This window comes from Scomber scombrus, chromosome 3 (genome assembly GCF_963691925.1).
Source record: "Scomber scombrus chromosome 3, fScoSco1.1, whole genome shotgun sequence".
Lineage (NCBI taxonomy): Eukaryota > Metazoa > Chordata > Actinopteri > Scombriformes > Scombridae > Scomber > Scomber scombrus.
The window spans coordinates 3142924-3160663 of record NC_084972.1 but is presented as its reverse complement, the minus strand read 5'-3'; the positions used below and the strand labels follow the sequence as shown (position 1 = coordinate 3160663).

Below are 17740 nucleotides of genomic sequence, written 5' to 3'. Positions count from 1 at the left end.
ATATTTGAATGAGTAAACAGTCTTCCATGATATACCATTACACCTCTGTTAATGATACACTCAAACACAGTGTGAGTAAACACACCTGGTCGTAGTATTTGTTGATGTACTTGTACAGCTCGTGCAGTGCGACCAGGTAGTTCAGCTCTCCAGAGTAGTTCTGAAAAACAAAGCACTTAGGTTAAGTAAGTGTGTGTGTGTGTGTGTGTGTGTGTGTGTGTGTGTGTGTGTGTGTGTGTGTGTGTGTGTGTGTGTGTGTGTGTGTGTGTGTGTGTGTACTGAGTGAACAGCAGTACATTTGTCTGCACTCACCCTGGACAGTTCAGCCAGAGCAGAGTTCATCTCCTGGTCACTGGCTGAGATGGTCTGCCTGATGTCAGCATAGTACCTGCAGATATGATAAACATGATCAGCTTCAGACTAACAGCTGCTCCAATGAGATAATGGAAGCAGAATTCACACCAAAAAATTAGAACTTTTATAAATATAAAGAAACTTAACCTCTAACCTTACAGCATTTTTTGCTGGATTGATTACAACAATTTTTTTATACGTCATATCTGGTATCATGTTGTCCAAGCAGCTGTTTTAGAAGGAGTGTTAACCCGCTTTCATGTAATCTGAACCCACCTTTCTACCATCTGCTTGTAGCGGGGGATGTCTCTGGCATACAGCAGCTTGTTGATGGGAGAGTCCTGTTTTAAAAAAAGAAGAAGGGATGAGAACTAGTAGAGGAGGCCCGGAAGCTGCTTCAGGGCTCATCTGAATGTACACTCCATTTGTGACTGCTGTAAAGCTACCTGACTCAAACAAATACTGTCTACCAGCAACTGAATCACCACCTACAATCTCACATTTAACCATCTTTTCTGTCATTTTCTTTTCTAAAATTATGACTGAAAACCACTATTTTAAACATATAAAACACGTTTAAAAAAAGCTTCTCCTCACCCGTCCCAGTTTGTGCTCAGCGATGGTGCAGGAGTCCATGAAAGTCTGGGAGATGACGGACAGAACTGCGTCCACGTGGTCCGAGGCTTGGACATCAAAGATGAACTGAGGGTTCTTCACGATGTTGATCCAGAAACGCAGAGGAAGACTGAAGAGACAGGAGACATTATTTTAAACATTTAACATATAGTGAAAGAACAGTGTTTGGTTCTAGGGTAAAGCAGATGTAGTATCTTTCAGGATCTGGGTGCATTCTGTACCTGTTGGTCTTCCAGATGTGTATTGTCTCTGGGTCAGAGATGCTGTGTTGTCCCGCCTGGTCGTCCAGCAGGTCAAAGAAGTATTTGACGGCCAGAGGGACCGGACGACTGGTGCTGAGAATGACTGTGAACAGGTCGTCTACAAACTTCTGCAGCGTCCCCTGGAGAACACGGAGGGAGAGATTCAAATATTAATAATAAAATATAGATTAAATGACCTTGACATCTGTATGGAAACGTGTGTGTGTGTGTGTGTGTGTGTGTACCTTCATGGAGAGCAGGCGGGTCAGGTAGATCTCAGGTATGGCCTTGGCCCTCTCCCTCTCCCTCAGGCTGCCTCTGCGGTGTTTGGGCAGCTCGGGCTCCTCGCTGGCCTTCACCAGGTGCCACAGCCTCACTCCTCCTTCATCTGCATCCTCCAACATCGGCGTCTCTGCACAGGTCAACAGTTTTAACCCTCTGTTCTATTTGACACACTAAAGACCTGCTTAATTCCTCAGATATACAGAGAGTGCAGCATAAACATAGTTTTTATTATTATGTTTCACTTGAATTTTTCCGTTTTCTTTTGTAGGTTGTGCATACGTGCAAAACTCTTTTGGTTTTGTTAAATCTCACCAATAGTCATTTTTACTCATTAAATAGATTATGTTTTTCTCTATCTTGTTATTTGTGCAAATAAATATACAAAAACTATATTTTTTAAGCAGAAAAACTAAACTTTCCACAACCAGACGCATGTGCTCATGAGTGACCGCCCACAAGACACTGTTTATTTTAACTGATATGGAGCTTGTTCTCTAACAGTACAATAAAGCCTAGGAATGTGAAATCCAGATGTAAATCACTAGCAATGAAGCTTTGTTATACACATTAACAACTGGGAGCTGTCCAGTACAACCCACGTGTTCGTTTCACAGTGTGCAGCACATGCTCAATCATTCCTGCTGTATGGATTTACTTTGCATATATAAGAGTAGATTAGTATGACTAAAACAGACATGACTGTTGTAGCTGTACATATAGAAAGATCTGCAAGTAGGTCAGGTGAGGCGGAGACGAAATGCACCCTTCTCTGACCCATAGTGGTCATAGAGGGGTGCATTATTGAAAAATGAAAATATATGAAATAAAACAAGAGTTGTTAAATAGTCTTGTTATCATTAAAAAACATGATGGAATTTTTACAACCCTTTCCATCAAAATGATGGACAATGAGCAAGTCTAATGCAACCACTGAAGTAGGTGGTTAATTTAGATTCATTTGTGGGTTTAGTAGTTTGGTCACCATGAATAGAAACTACTTCAGAGTTATTATAGTAAAGGAACTCACTCTCTCCTGCTACATAGTCGTGGTTGTCATGATGAATGTGTTTGCTGTGACGAGGCACCAGCGCTACCGTTGCACCGTCTGGAACCTGACGAACGAAAAACAAAACACACAGTCAGCTCTATATGACCACGAACCACATTCTTATTGAACTGAGTAACAAACAGTTTGAAGAGGAAGTGTGAGGCTCTGACCTTGTAGTGCTGCAGGGTGTTGAGACGTTTCCAGTTGCCCTGCACCACAGACGTCAAGTCCTCATCTGACAGGATGAGATGACCGGCGACGCCAGACCTCCACTCTGAGCAGAACACACACCAGGACGACCAGACAGTCAGTGTGTGTGTTCTTATGGGTGCCATAACTGAATGCTTTCATGTTTCCCTAGCAGTTGGCTTTTTTATATAGATATTAACAGCATATAATGTCATCTTAAAACAATGATAACTTGGGTGAGAGACTGAATAATTAAGGGATTTTTCCTGTAATTATTAAGTCTGACAGTAGGGGGCACCACAGCTCAACAAATGCAAAAGAAAAAACCCTTAAATTCAAGTGCAACTGTTGCTAATATCTCCACCTTTACTGTTACTTTATTGTTTATTCCACTTCTTCACATACTTGACATGGTGTATAATATATCTGGTATGTATGGAGGCAGTTGGGTATGGATTCTCACCCAGGTCCAATGAATCTGCGTGAGGGCGGTGGGAGAAGGAGGTGCCCTTGTACACCTGATCCAGCAGCTTCTCCTTCACCTGTGTGATGGTGTCACAATCCAGCACTTTGGAGGGCAGCGGCTGGGACTCGTTCACTCCTCCGCCCTGCACCAACACGTTCAGAGTCTGTAGAAGAAGAAGAAGAAGAAAGGAGGAGTAAGAGAAGAGTAGATGGGAGCGCTGGAAAAACACCAACTTCCTGAAGGTCGGACATAGTGGGTGTCTGGGAAACTTAATTAGATGGCAGAGATGGTTTGGTTTAGAGTTAGGAGTTCTCCTCACCAGGGTTTTGTACTCAACGTCCTCTCGCAGCAGGCGGTTGTCATTGAGGGTGTACTTGGCCTTTCCAGTCACAGCGTCCACCGGACCTTTATCTACCTGGTGTTTTATGGCCCTAAACAGCATGTAGAGAGACTCTCCCGCTGAGTCCTAGAGACACACACACACACACACACACACACACACACACACACACACACACACACACACACACACACACACACACACACACACACACACACACACACACACACACACACACACACACACACACACACAAAAACATCGAAGTCAATTTTTAACCAACGTTTACAGACTGTCATTCTTCTCAAATTCATACGATAACAAAGCAGTGGGGTTTGTTCAGTAAAAGCGGGACTTTGAAGCTGAACTTCAACAACAATTCTTTAACTATTGACTTTTGCTTGTTTGAGTTTCTTAATAATGCCTTTCTCTCTGCAATAAAGCTGTCATTATTTAGACCTTTGGACTGCACATTCCTCTGCTATTTAAAAGTTACCCTAAATAGTTTCTGGAGTGATACATTAACTTTCAGATATTATAAAGCATGACTTTCCAAGAGCTGAAATATACAAATAAATCAACAAGTACACAAATGATTGTAAATATAGTTTGTGTAAAGATAGTCAAGTAAGATTTTATATATATAACATTTATAAGGTGTGTGGAGGCAGGAGCAGTGGTGGGAGTGTAGGTGATGAATGGGATGTTGTTGCTGTTTTTGCCTATTGTGCACTTACGCGCCAGTTTGCTGTGTAAACACACACTTATCACTGCCACTCTGTCTGCATGGTGAGGAATTTAATCTGATAAAAAGAGTAAGTGTTTTCTTGGTGGGCATCTAGAGTCTCTCTCATTGACTTTCCTCACACACATTACTACTACTGCTCAAACTGGTGACCTTCTCATCAAGTACAAATTCAACTCTCTACACTGTTGCTTATTTATAACTTAATTATCACTTTTGGTGGTCCTAACATTTATGAATGGAATAACATTATGTTCTGTGTTAACTGACCCTGAGGAAAGCGTAGAGACAGATGGACATCCAGTTGGTCAGCAGCTTCTCCACAACCGTCTCTGTTCTGTAGAGAGACCACACAGATGCTGTAAAACCACAAATCTGTAAAACAGCTTGAATTTACAACCATGTTCTCTCCTTCCTCTTCTTACCGCCGCAGCATCAGTTTGGGGTTCTTGGCGACGTACTGCTCCACCAGGTCATTCAGGAGGGTTTTGAGGATGTCGGTGAAGTATTCCAGTTTGCCGTGCAGGGCTACCGTCAGCAGGGAGGCCACGTATGCTCGGTCTCTGGGAGAGAAAGTGCGCTGGCTCTCCAGAGTGTGAATGAACTGAAGGGAGGAGAAGAAGCTCATTTATCCCTCTGCTCAAAATATAAAGCCTCGCTGTGATTAAGATGCAGACTGTGATGGTGTGGCTGTACCTTGGTGAGGAAGAGTTTACTGTTGAGCAGGTTGGACAGCTGCACCAGACCCTGCTCCACCGTCTGCCTGCGACACTCCTGAACGTCCAGGTCTCGCCTTAGTGGCGACTCACGGTGGCCGGGGAAGAAAATGCGCTCAGCATACATTCGGTAGTCGAGGAAAGGGATGCCGGAACCAACGAGGTCACTGGACATGTCCATCATCTCTGTCATCAGGTCTGGGTCAGGGTGAAAGAGGGGGGGTGAAAGGTCAGAGAGGTGTTGCTAAAAGCTCTTTTATCTACAGCCTCCACTATATATTACATTCAAAGTGCATGCTGGGAAGTGATTTGGGAGGGAAGAGCTGGTAAATATTGACACTGGACAGTGATGGCAGACTAAAATTAAACTCATTCCTCAGCAGTAGACGTGTGGGATGTGAAGAACATTTCATCCAGAAGGTGTGATGTAATAGAATCATTTCATGAGCCCGCTCTTAAAACAAAGTGGATCTGTTGGCCTCCTCAAAGTAAAACAAACTTTCTTGTTTTTCCGTCTCCTCTCCCCAACCGCCTTCCTCTCTTTCCTGCCTTCTCCTCTCTCCTGTAACTTTGCTCTTCTTGTGTGCTTTTACCTGTGAACTCTTTCTTGCAGCGGTCTCTCACGCTGGTTTCCAGGTTCTCCAGTTGGATCTGGACCTTCTTGTAGTCCCTCAGAGCCTGCTTGCTCTTTCTCCTGTTATACACAGACAGGGACAGAAACACAGGGTCACACAGGGATAGAGGAAAGAGGACATGTAATACCAGTTTCACACTGGATTAGTGGAAATCTGTTGAAATTGTAAAACAGTTGACTCAAGTAATTTGACCCCACAATCCTCCACCAGTAAGGATCAGGGTTAAGAGAGGGGTCAAGCTGGGTCACACTTGAAACATTGCCTGATTTGGTAACACCCCATGAGTGTCTGTCCTTATGCTGTTGGTCCCACTGTGGTCCTTTTGTAAACCTTCATGAGTCTAAAATCCAAGACTGTACATGAGCTAGCAATGTTTTTCTCTCAGTTTGATATTGTTGGTAATAATAATAATAATGATAATAACTTCATTTGTATAACACCTTTCATACAAGAAATGCAGCTCAAAGTGCTCTGCAAAAAAAGAAATGACAATAAACATAAAAGAGACATAAAAGCAGCAAAGAGCAATGTTAGAAAAGAACAAAAAAGAAAGAGGAAAATAAAAACATTAATGTAATATAAGATGGAAAATAAAAATAATAACAATGGTAGTCTTAATGTTCTGTAACATTCTGTAATGTGGTGTTACATCAACTGAGTAAAACTAAAATGTTGATGAAATGAAACCTATAAATGTTATTTACACATTCTGTCTTTAACAAATAACTTTAAAAAAACGGCTCGATGAATTCATAAGCAATAAAACATGCTCATACTCATATTCAATAGCAGTTTTGCTGCTACAGCATTACTTGCTCTGGTATGTTAGCTAGCTAATGTTAGCTAGTGTCAGCTATTGTTAGCTAACTTTAAATAGACACTGGTGTGTTTCTGGCATTACTGAGTGAGTTTGCTGACTTATTTATGACTCATACATACGTGTTACTGTTATGCTACATTTACAGTCTTCCTGTAGTCTTAGTCTTCCTCAAATTCCTTCAACAGCAGCCACTGCTCAGCACGTTAGCGAGCCAAGTCTTGCTAATGCAGCCACTTTAGTTCAGTTGAGGCTTTTTTGTATTTTGATGTCATGATGTAAAAATATTGACGACTAATTAGGTATTGAACGTTAATACATTTGAGCTAGTGACTGAATGAGGTCTAAAGCTTGAGTATTAATAACTGTCAAGTAGTGAAATTAGGCAACAATATGTTATAAACTTAAAGCCACCTTGCAGAGATCTTGTAGATAATTACAGTGATGTTGACATTCAGTATCTCTCAATAATACTGTGTGTATCCTTAAGTCTAATAAGCCTATTTTTTAAATATTTTAAAACCTAGATTGTTTACATCATGGGTGTATTATAGGAACTAGCGCCTATTGACCCAAAAAAGTTTCAAGCTTCAGGGTTTGCTTCCATGCTGTGCAGCCCACTGAATATGAGCTATGCCCACACACTTTACACTGGGATCATGAACTTTAAAATTGTTTTCCTAGCTCGAAGGTTTAACAGATATACAAAATATTTTTTATCTTTTTGCTGTTTGAATTATCCTGTCAACAGTTTTATAGACTTCTCTTTTATAATGGAGGTCTATGGGGAAAATGCTTCTTGGGCTACGAGTGGCCACTAGGAAAACAGTATGGTTGAGTGGTGGTGACATATTCAGTTCTTTTAATAGCTTGCAGTGTTTTTCCTGCCTTTTTACTGTCACAATGCTATAAGTCTTGTAGCATTACTGCCACTAACTGTTCATTGGTAGAATACAATAAACTGTTGGCATGAATTTTTATGGCCAGTGTGCTCATGCTCAAGTGTGCATTCCTTTGAATGTGCTTGAAATACAAACAATTCAGGCCAGCTCATCACGCCTGTCAGCCTTGTTTATGTTCAGTGACGACCAACTTATGACTAAATTAACTGTGATTCCATGTATCACTTATATTGTGTCCGTTTCCCAAATAAATACTGTAATTGCTTAATAGCACAATTACTTATATTAACATATTATATTTTTGTATGTATGAGTACCTTTAACTTACTTATTCATTCAACCAAAACTGTATAATGTATTCTTTTCTACACTCAAGTGCACATTAAACACACACAGTTCACCCACTGACCTGTAGATGAGCACGATGATGAGGACGATGAGGGCCACGATGGATGCCCCGACCCCGACTCCAATCTGAGCCTCCAGAGGGAAAGTGGACAGGCTCAGGTTGTCGTACTGAACCTTACCCAGGGAGAAGTTCAGGTTGCCCATTTGGACCTGAAACACATAAACAAACACACTCCCTTAATTAAACTGTTACAGGCTTTTAACAGCAATAAATGCCCCCACCTGGTTTCTCATTATTCAGTGGTTTTACAGGTCTAAGGAAAGTGTAGCAGACTCACTGTGAATTCAGGTAAATTGTCGGAGCCCTCTCGCTTCTTGCCGTTGAGTCCCGATGTGGGCTGCAGAGGCGGGGGCTCGCAGTACAGATGGTTTCTGGTCAAGGTCTTAACAGCGCACACACCGTCCCCAACCAACACGACAACCTCATCCTTAGTGATGGCCAGGTCCAGGTTTTCCCCCTGAAAACACATGAAAACAGAACAGATTCTAACTCATCTTGTATTGAATTTACCTTTAAAGTTATTTCTTTGTGTAATGACAAAAATTATGTTAATTAAAAAAAAAAGGTTAATAGTTTTTGTTTTGTTTTTAACTCTTTTTTCACTATTGTCACATTGCAAAACACGATTCATGTCACTACTCAATTCATCTGTTGCACTGACAAAAATCTCTACTACAAAAAAGACTGTGTTGGTGGAACATATACTGGCACATAAGCAAGGTATACATGGGTCTGAGTTTCAATACATGCTAATCACACATTTGTACAAGGCTTTTACAGTTTTTGTTTTTTACATAGAGAACCTTTTTGCCAATTTAAGTCAGTTCATAGAAAATATCCAGATGTCTTTGAACTGTCCTGTCATAAAATTAGGCACAGAAATTCATTATCACCAAAGGATGAACCCAATCACTTTGGTGATCTTCTGACTTTTCATGTTACACCAGCGACGTCAGAATTTTCCCTTTTCCAACACTCACTTCATGATGAAATAAACTAAATTCTCTCCAGCCTCTTTGAACTTTGAGATTATTTCCATGATAACATGCCAAAATGCTGGTACTGTAAATGACAGATTTTAAGAAACACTTTTTAATAACTGACATGTGTTAATAGATACACCTGCTTATGTTTTATGACTACTCCTTCCACAACTGCCTGACCTCTAGCTGGATGAAGCTGCCGGGGTTGTAGCGGTAGGCCTTCAGAGGGTCCTGCTGGTTCAGGGGCCGCAGGACGGGGTTGGGCTCGTAGCTGAAGGCCTCGGGATTCAGACCGCTGAAATCGAAGCGCAGGTTGTCCAGTAGAAACTCCACAGTGACCTTTGACCCCCGGACAGAGGAGTTGACCATGGGGGAGCGGCACAGGATCAGGGAGGAGGAGTTCACCTCACAACGCTCCATGAACTGATCAGACAGGCAGAGTGTGGTGAGTTTGGTAAAGGGAGAGCAAAGTGATGTGATACAAAAGTTCTCTCACACACACACACACACACACACACACACACACACACACACACACACACACACACACACACACACACACACACACACACACACACACACACACACACACACACACACACACACACACACACACACACACACACACACACACACACACACCTTTTTGTCAGAGCAGAGAGGGTCTCCAGGACACACAGGATCATGAACCATCCTTGGTGGCCTCCCCACGCTCCTCTCTCCATCTTCCCTCTGCTCTCCGCTCCTCCTCTTCCTCCTCTTCTTCTTCTTCTTCTTCTTCTTGATTTGGCTGATGGACTCATAGGGAGAGACGGTCACCACCATCCGCGGCTCCTGCACCACATCAAGGTTGTAGCCCGACACGTAGATCAGCCGACCACCGCTAAACAGAGAGAAAGTGTCAAATTGAATTTAAATTGATGGCACCTGAGAGTTTTTTTAAGTACTGAGGAAGAGGTGAGGGTTGAGTGATGAAGGTCTTATTCCCACACTTACTCCAGGAAGCTCTTGGTTGGTGTGGCGTGGGTGATGTTGGGGTTGTGGGTGTAGTGGTAAGCTGGCATGTGGAGGTGGCGCTGGCTGCTGCCATAGTGCAGGGTGACCCGTTGATCTCCTGTCATTTCACTGCTGCCTGTCACACACTGAACACTGGAGCTCTCCACCACAGACACACTGAAGAGGAAGAGGAGGAAGAGGAGGCACACAGGACAGAGAGATAAAAAGGTAAATAATGTGATACTTCACTGACATCTGTCCACCCTCTGACAAAAGGAGGCCAGATTGACAGCAGCATCTATTGTAAATCTGGCTTTGAATCAACAGACTAGCCATGAATCTTTAAATTAAACCTTTTGCGCGCATGTGTGTGTATGTGTGTGTTTGTCTCTCTCTCTCACATGTTACAGGGCACCCCTCCCACGGTGACGGTGATGTCAGAGGAGCGACCTGTCAGCAGGTTTCGGCCAGTGATGGTAAGAGACGTTCCTCCAGCTTTGGGCCCCCTTTCAGGCGACACGCCCATCACAAATGGGTCCTGAGAGGATGGAGCAAGAAAGGCGGTTAAAACTCCATCAACCACACAATACCACAGAAGAAGTGATCATTAACCAGCTGTAAGAACAACTGAGCTCACACGTCATATTCCATTCATTTATTTTTCCTCTACTGGCTGGAAAGAGATATTAAAATGCATTTGCAAGACTGCTTGTGACGTTATTAATTACTTAATTACTGTAAATATGTCTGTATATGCATATACTGTACGCCACTAGGACTGGGCAATACATCAATATTATATCGATATCATGATATGTTATAGATAATGTCTTTTGAATATGGTAATATGGAATAAGTGTCTTTTCCTGCTTTTAAAGGCTGCATTACAGTAAAAATGACATTTTCTGAGCTTAACAGACTGTTCTATTATCTGCTTTTATCCACTTACTCATTCTATCCACATTACTGATTATTATTTATCAAAAATCTCATTGTGTAAATATTTTGTGAAAGCACCGATAGTCATCCCTACAATACTGTCAAAATATCGATATCGAGGTATTTGGTCAAAAATATTGTGATATTTGAATCTGCCCATATCACCCAGCCCTATACGCCACCTTATCTCAATGGCTCACATGTAACTACCTGTGAGTGGTAGCAACTAGGCTTTACATGTCCCATACACAGCAAAAGACAGTTATTTAGTGACATAGTGGCGTAGCCTGTATGACCCTGGCTCCTCCCCTACTATGTAAGAACGAGAGCGCCCTCTTGCCACTGGTTATCCCGCTCAATTGCGAGTTATTTTGACTACATTTAACATTAATGTTACTACAGCTTACAGTTTGTGAGCTAGCCATGCCTGTACCCTGAAAACACATCTTCCCTGGGTGCCACAATTGAAATAACAGCTCCTGACGTTATTTAAATTTCCAAAAAATGAGGAGTGGAAGAAAAGATGGATTGATTTTGGGAAGAGCTACATTAATGGCCACCTCTGTGACCATTTTACACCGGATAGTTTTGCCAACTCGCATCAGAAACAACTGGGCTTCACGAATAAACTGCTTAATTGATAAATGAGATAAAATGAGTAGCACCTTTAGTTCCATGTTGTTGAATGTTTATTTATGTTTATTAATGAGTTTTATTTTACTGGATGTGTCAGATATATTTTAACATTTTTTTTGTTTTTATTGTATCTTCTTGTTGTATTCTGTCCCTATGAGCTGCTGCAACAACACTACAGATTTACACACAGGGCTTTAATCTAATCTACTGTGATCTAATCTAACTGATCTAATCTAAGCGGATTTACCTGGTAGCTGAATGTCTGGCTGGACAGGCCAAACTCTCCTCCGCTCACTTTAACAGATACATGGCCAGCCTTCTCTCCTCCGCTGGCTTTGGTGCTACACACAATCCTGGAAGACATTTATCGCACTTAGCATGCATGTTCTTTACAAACCAGTGAGGATAAACATGTACAATGGAACTGACACACTGGTAGGTACTGGAATATTTGACTTAAGGTTGAGGATTCAAATTCAAATTCAAAATAAAAGCATGAAAACAGACATAAAGAAATAAAACCCTCCATCATATTTGCCCTGTCTGTACCTGGAGGAGACTTCATAGAGGCTGGGGATGACAGCACAGGGGACCCCGGCCACAGACACAGAATGGAGGATGTCTTCAGCCTTCTGGCCCAGGTTGGAGCCTGAGATGGTCACTGTGGTTCCACCTTCCAGCATTCCAGAGAGCGGCTCAATCTGAGAGAAGATATGAACCGTTTCTTTATAATAGGAATGTTTTCTTTCACATTAATCATGTTTTTTTTCTCTTTCACCTCTGAAAAAAAAATCCATAGTGTTGGTGAGATGGTGTGATCTGAGCTAATGAAGATATATCGTGATTGAGACCGTGTGTCATAGAGGTCAAAGGTCATTACTTACAGAGTGGATGACTGGGGCGGGGCAGGTCTGCTGTACGGGTTCACTGCAGGAGTCTGAATACAGACATCTGGCGTGAGCACCACCACACCACACACAGCCGTACTTCTGGTCGGCTGTGTGGCAGCGGCTGCAGTCAGAGCGACCCACGGAGCAGTTGTACAGAGTCACTGTGGGAGAGAACATCACACACACACACACGTTTTGATTTGGAGTACTGACATGTTAACGAAGACCTAAAATAAGCAAGTTAATACAGTACAATAAAAAAACGGAGCTCTACTTTGACCTCACCATATAGATCAGGAGAGCTGTCCACATGGAAGGTGTCCCTCCTCTTCACGTACACCATGGCGTTATATTCCTCCTCTGGAGCAGAGTATGTGTACTGTACAAACAACATGCTTTCATTTAGGATTTACACTAGGTATATTTACAACGATATATCCAACCATTTTCCCCCCCTCTTTAAAATATGGATTTTTGTGTTTTTTTACAAGTAACGAGTGAATGCACAATATCAGACCTGATGCAGCTGACAGGTGATGTCGAAATTGGATGGATTCATATCATCTGTCTCCACGTAGGCGTCTACAACCACCGTCTGCCCCTCGATGACCAAAACACACTCATAGTCCAGCTCTGTGTCCTGTACACACACACAAGGGTCAGTTTGGTGAACTGATCATCAGCCAGGCAAAGAGTCATCCTTGTCATGTGTTGAGGCTCAGGGTGTCTGTGTGTGTGTGTGTGTGTGTGTGTGTGTGTGTGTGTGTGTGTGTGTGTGTGTGTGTGTGTGTGTGTGTGTGTGTGTGTTGTACCTGATAGAGGTGCAGGTTGCGGGCTAGTAAAGTGATCTTCCTCTCCACTCTGACAGGCAGCAGTGATGAGCCCTGGACCTTCTCCACACAGGGACAAGCTGAGGATCCCCAGCTCACATAGGAGCCCTCATCCCCCTGTTACCCAATACACACACACACACACATAAAGAAGCACATGCACACACACAATTTATTAGCACACAAGTTCTCTTTTTCTCACTCTGTGGTTATTTTCTACATTCATCCTCACACACACACACACACACACACATTCAATATTCTTAACACAACATTGTTCTAAAGCATCTTTATTATTATAATGATGGCGTGTGTTGAGACAAAGCTGATGTTGCACAGCTATCTGCCACACTGCATTTATTGATACTACTACTTGACGTGACAAAGCTGGAAAACCTTCAAATTCCACATATAGTTTTTTTTTACACCACTAAGCTAGATAGTAACATTAAAGGGGAACTCTAGTAGTTTCACTCATTGTATAAAGTGTGTGTTTCCAGGTATGGGGAGTATTACTGCATATGTGGAAAAAAAAGCAGTAGAGAGCCTATTGTCTCTAGAGGGAGCTGCTGTGTGAAACCTGATAGATTATGTTGAGTGATATCACTTGAGTCAGCGTCACTTGAGGTTGAAGACTACAAGTTTGAAAATGAATCAAATCTGGAGGTGTAGAGTTAAAAATAGAGAGGTTAGCAGACCTCTGTATAGGTTATAACGATAGTTATAGGTCATAACTCTTTTAATATACCACTATTAGAGGATACATCAGCTATTTCCTACAGGTGACCACAACTTTTAATGTCATTGTCAGGCTTTGAAAGCTGGAACATCAGTTATATCCCTAATAAGATCTTTTAAAACATGTGTTCTATGTTGCATAGTTCTTGACATGTTCATTTTGATAAGGTCTTGTGCTTTAATTGCAAATATGTAATTTTGTTATTTTATTCCTTTAAAAAAAAAAAAAAAAAAAGTTACTTGTGACAGTACAGAACCTTGTTACAATTATCATAAAATGTGCTATAAAAAATGTGTGCTTAATGCTTATAAACAGACCTGCCTTAACCAATATATTGTTATTAGATTCTTTTTAAGCTCTCAATCTCAATTATCAATATTGGCTTCAATAATCCAGTATCAGTAAATAAACGTATTACTTCACTATTATTACCATCACTGGCCAGCTATGCAGCAATTATCAATACATTTACCTCCATTGATTATATCTGAATATTACTGAGTAATATCAGGTTTACCACTGATTGTTTTTTTAAGTGTATCTATTGAACATGATCCTCAACAATAAGTAGCTGCATTACTTTATCTGATTCTATTCATGCAGAAACAAGATGAGTTATTTTGGGATTATGTTTGGCGCAATCATTTAATACCATGTAGAACACTGTAGTTTCATTCATAGAACATAACTGCAACATAAATAACTATCTCAATGTTAGTCTAAAAAAATCATAACTAGATCTTTTTTATCTACGATCCTGACAGAGATTCAGTTAGAGAAATAACCACTGTCTCACCTTCATTCACACAAACATACACGCAGCATTCTGAAAGAAAAAAACTGCTTTCAAAGTGAGTTTTAAAAAGTTAAACTGAGCTGTTGAGTTAATGTGAAAATCAGCCGAAGTGAAAATATTAACGAGCACAAAAAAAACAGCTGCTGCAGCTCACACTGATGCAGCTGTTTTTCTTGGCATCACTACATAAAGCAAAAAGAACAAACAGGAGGCAGGTGTCAGATGGTGAAGGAAGAGCAGGGAGACAGGACAGAGTGGGAAGCTGGTCTGAGCTTTGTTCCTTTAGAGGTTTTTAGAGTCCAGTCAGGAGCTGTGAGCGCTGCCAGGCTGCTGAAGCTCTGAGAAGAAGAAGAAGTAGTAGAAGGAGGAGGAGGACAGAGGCGGCGGAACTCACCGGGAGGAAGGCGTCAGCTGAATCATACTGGTAGTCCAGCTCTGAGTCAGTATCCAGGAGATGAGGGTAGGCGGGGGGGGCGTGGTCCACCTCGCCGTCCCCTGACAGCACGGTGGCGGCTGAGAAAGTGGCCGTGTCGTTTTCTGCGTGGGCGGCGTGCTCGTCCACTTCCTCCTGCGGCCAGAGCACCTCGGAGTCAGCGGCTTGGCTCCCTGCTTCGGTGCGGGGGTCTTGCGGAGGCGGCGAGGTGGGCAGGTCCAGGTAGAGGGAGGGTTCGGAGTCGGCCGGTTCACCCATGGGGAAGGGTGTAGGCAAAGGAAAGCCTGATGAGGTTAGAGTGTGAGGCTCCGCCGGGCTCAGTGTCCCCTCAGCTTCCTGGGTGTCACTGGGGGGCGACTCTGTCATCACCTGCAGGGGGGAGTAGTCCGTGTCAGAGGGTGGGATCATGAGTGGCATCACGGGGTCCGGATCTCCGCTCAGACCGTCAGCTGCAGTGACGGGCACCAACTCTTCACTCACTGTGAGCACAGTGGGAGTGACTGCAGCACCATCCATGTCACTGTGGGTGACCACCACCAGCTCTCCTGCTACAGTCTCCTCTTCCTTCCCCGTGGTGACTTTGGGGGGTGGAGGTGTGTTGGGTGCTGCTGTGGTGGGAAGCAAGGTGCTGGCAGGCTGAGGTGGCTGGGTGGTGGGTGGGGCGGTGGGCTCAGGCCCGGCGGTGGTTGTGGGTGGGGTTGTGGGCGCGGGAGGGGTGGTCGGCTCCTGAGTGGTCGCTACGGTGACGAGAGCTGTGGTCGTTGCCGTCGTTGCTGCGATAGTTGTTGTTGTTGAGGTGGTTGTCACGACCGTGGTTGTCGGGGCAGCGGTTGTGGTAGAGGGAGCGGTGATGACTTTGATAGGTTTTGTTGTGGGAGGAGCTGAGGTGGGGAGTTTGAACTGGGGGGAGGAGGAAGAGGAGGAGGAGGAGGAGGGGAGGACATGAGGAGAGGTTGAGACATATAAAAAATAAAAAAAACTAATGGCTAAATGAAAAAAATGGAAGTAACCAGACTCACAGACTGAGCCTCAATGTGATGATGAACACATGACCTGCTGTGATGTGTTTCTGTTGATTATGAAACATGCACAGCCATGACTTTATTAAACTAAGTTATGTATTCTACTGACATGAGGTCAAATGAAACATTTAGGGGCATTCGTGAATATGTGTAAATAGATTTCTTCTGAGCGAACATTTCACAGTTTATATCTACTTACCAGAATGTAAATCACTACTGAGCGCAGGTTCAGATGTCACAGTTACAATCTTCAATAAATATGTGCTTTGATTTGAAAGTAATACCAACACTGAAGCAGGACGTGAAGGTTTCCTGTTTGGTATTTTATTTAAAGAACTTACCATAAAAACTGGTATATAAGAGGCACCTTTTGTTTCATTTCAAAGTGGGGAGCATCCTATACAGCAGTAAAATGCAGAGAAAGGTTGAATCTGGATGTGGTTATCGGTCTCTAAAGGGCCGTCCACACTAAGAACGATAACTATAAATATAAAGATAAGGATGTGAGTATCCACACTAATGAACAATAAAATCCGGTCAACAGCTGTGTCAAGCATGTGCTGCACGCTCCAGCTGTTTCTGCAGCTACATAAAATAGACACTGATGATGCTACTGCTGTATGTTATTAAAAGAAAACCATTAACACCAGACTTGGCTGCAATATTTGAGCACAGTGAAAGCTCTGATGAAGAGTTTTTGGGACTCAGTAAGCATACAGCTACACACTGTATCAATTATGTAAAGTCACCCTGTTCTTTTAAAAGGTTTCAATTCAAATGTATAGCCTAATCTGAATATAATATATACTTAATATAATATATGTATAATATAATATACTGGTCCAATTCGATTAATCGAATCATTACCGGACTATTAACCATTAACCCGACACACTGTTTCAGGTGTAATATGTGTGTTACATTGTGTTTCACATAAAAGTAAATAGCTTTTTTTCCCATATGACACCCCCCAAAATAGACTGCATCTTATACACCGGTACGACTTATACACTGGTTTTTACGGTAAATGTTTGTCAAATGGAAGTATGAGACATCTTGTGTCTGCTTTAGCACCCTCAGGGGCCCCTGGGCACTGAAGCTCATGTCCTCTAAACAACTTTTATTTTATTCTGATTGGATAACGCTGCTGTCAGGTGGAAACCTTGTAAGTCCATATTGTGTTTTGGACATACTAGGATTCTGACAGTGACCATAATTATCAACATAGAGAGAGAATGGGTCAAGCCTTGTGTTGTATTTCTGTATTTCCATTCCCCTGTCTGCTCAAGGGCCCCTGGGTTAGGAACACATTGCCTGTATGGTAGATCTGGCCATGCTTGTGTCTAGCAATTCAACTTTTAAAATGAACAATATTTTTTACATATTCATCAATTCTGGATTTTTTTAATGAGGAATGAGTAAATCTCATTTTAAGAATTTCTAACCAATTAATATAATTTTAGTGGGAAAATCATAACAGACATATTATGTTTTTGTATATTTTAAAACATGTCTGTAGAGGATATTTAACATCTTAGCAACTTAAAGACACCCTGTGAAGTTTTTGACCACTAGTATCTCCACATGGAACCATGTTTTAATGAGCAGTGAGTGTATTTCTTTGGCTCAGGTTTGAAAAAGCAGTGATTGTGTGAAACTCCAGGATGCTACTCAGGTACTGTATTTCACACC

At 42.3% G+C, this 17740-nt stretch overlaps 1 protein-coding gene across 1 annotated transcript in view; it reads right to left on the bottom strand.

Annotated features, from left to right (window-relative positions):
* Window positions 1-17740, bottom strand: part of plxnb1b (plexin b1b) — a 127030-nt gene that overhangs the window by 3815 nt on the left and 105475 nt on the right. The window contains exons 13-39 of the mRNA XM_062442246.1: window positions 14988-15926; window positions 13041-13175; window positions 12746-12868; window positions 12514-12607; window positions 12223-12389; window positions 11888-12039; window positions 11586-11691; window positions 10165-10301; window positions 9764-9940; window positions 9410-9650; window positions 8948-9190; window positions 8062-8241; window positions 7785-7933; window positions 5615-5715; window positions 5002-5219; window positions 4731-4909; window positions 4576-4642; window positions 3540-3686; window positions 3218-3383; window positions 2736-2839; window positions 2545-2629; window positions 1478-1644; window positions 1212-1372; window positions 952-1099; window positions 631-695; window positions 313-388; window positions 86-160 (exon numbers count right to left, since the gene is read on the bottom strand). Coding sequence (XP_062298230.1) covers window positions 86-160; window positions 313-388; window positions 631-695; window positions 952-1099; window positions 1212-1372; window positions 1478-1644; window positions 2545-2629; window positions 2736-2839; window positions 3218-3383; window positions 3540-3686; window positions 4576-4642; window positions 4731-4909; window positions 5002-5219; window positions 5615-5715; window positions 7785-7933; window positions 8062-8241; window positions 8948-9190; window positions 9410-9650; window positions 9764-9940; window positions 10165-10301; window positions 11586-11691; window positions 11888-12039; window positions 12223-12389; window positions 12514-12607; window positions 12746-12868; window positions 13041-13175; window positions 14988-15926 — 4602 coding nt within the window. The remainder of the gene's footprint in view (window positions 1-85; window positions 161-312; window positions 389-630; window positions 696-951; window positions 1100-1211; window positions 1373-1477; window positions 1645-2544; window positions 2630-2735; window positions 2840-3217; window positions 3384-3539; window positions 3687-4575; window positions 4643-4730; window positions 4910-5001; window positions 5220-5614; window positions 5716-7784; window positions 7934-8061; window positions 8242-8947; window positions 9191-9409; window positions 9651-9763; window positions 9941-10164; window positions 10302-11585; window positions 11692-11887; window positions 12040-12222; window positions 12390-12513; window positions 12608-12745; window positions 12869-13040; window positions 13176-14987; window positions 15927-17740) is intronic.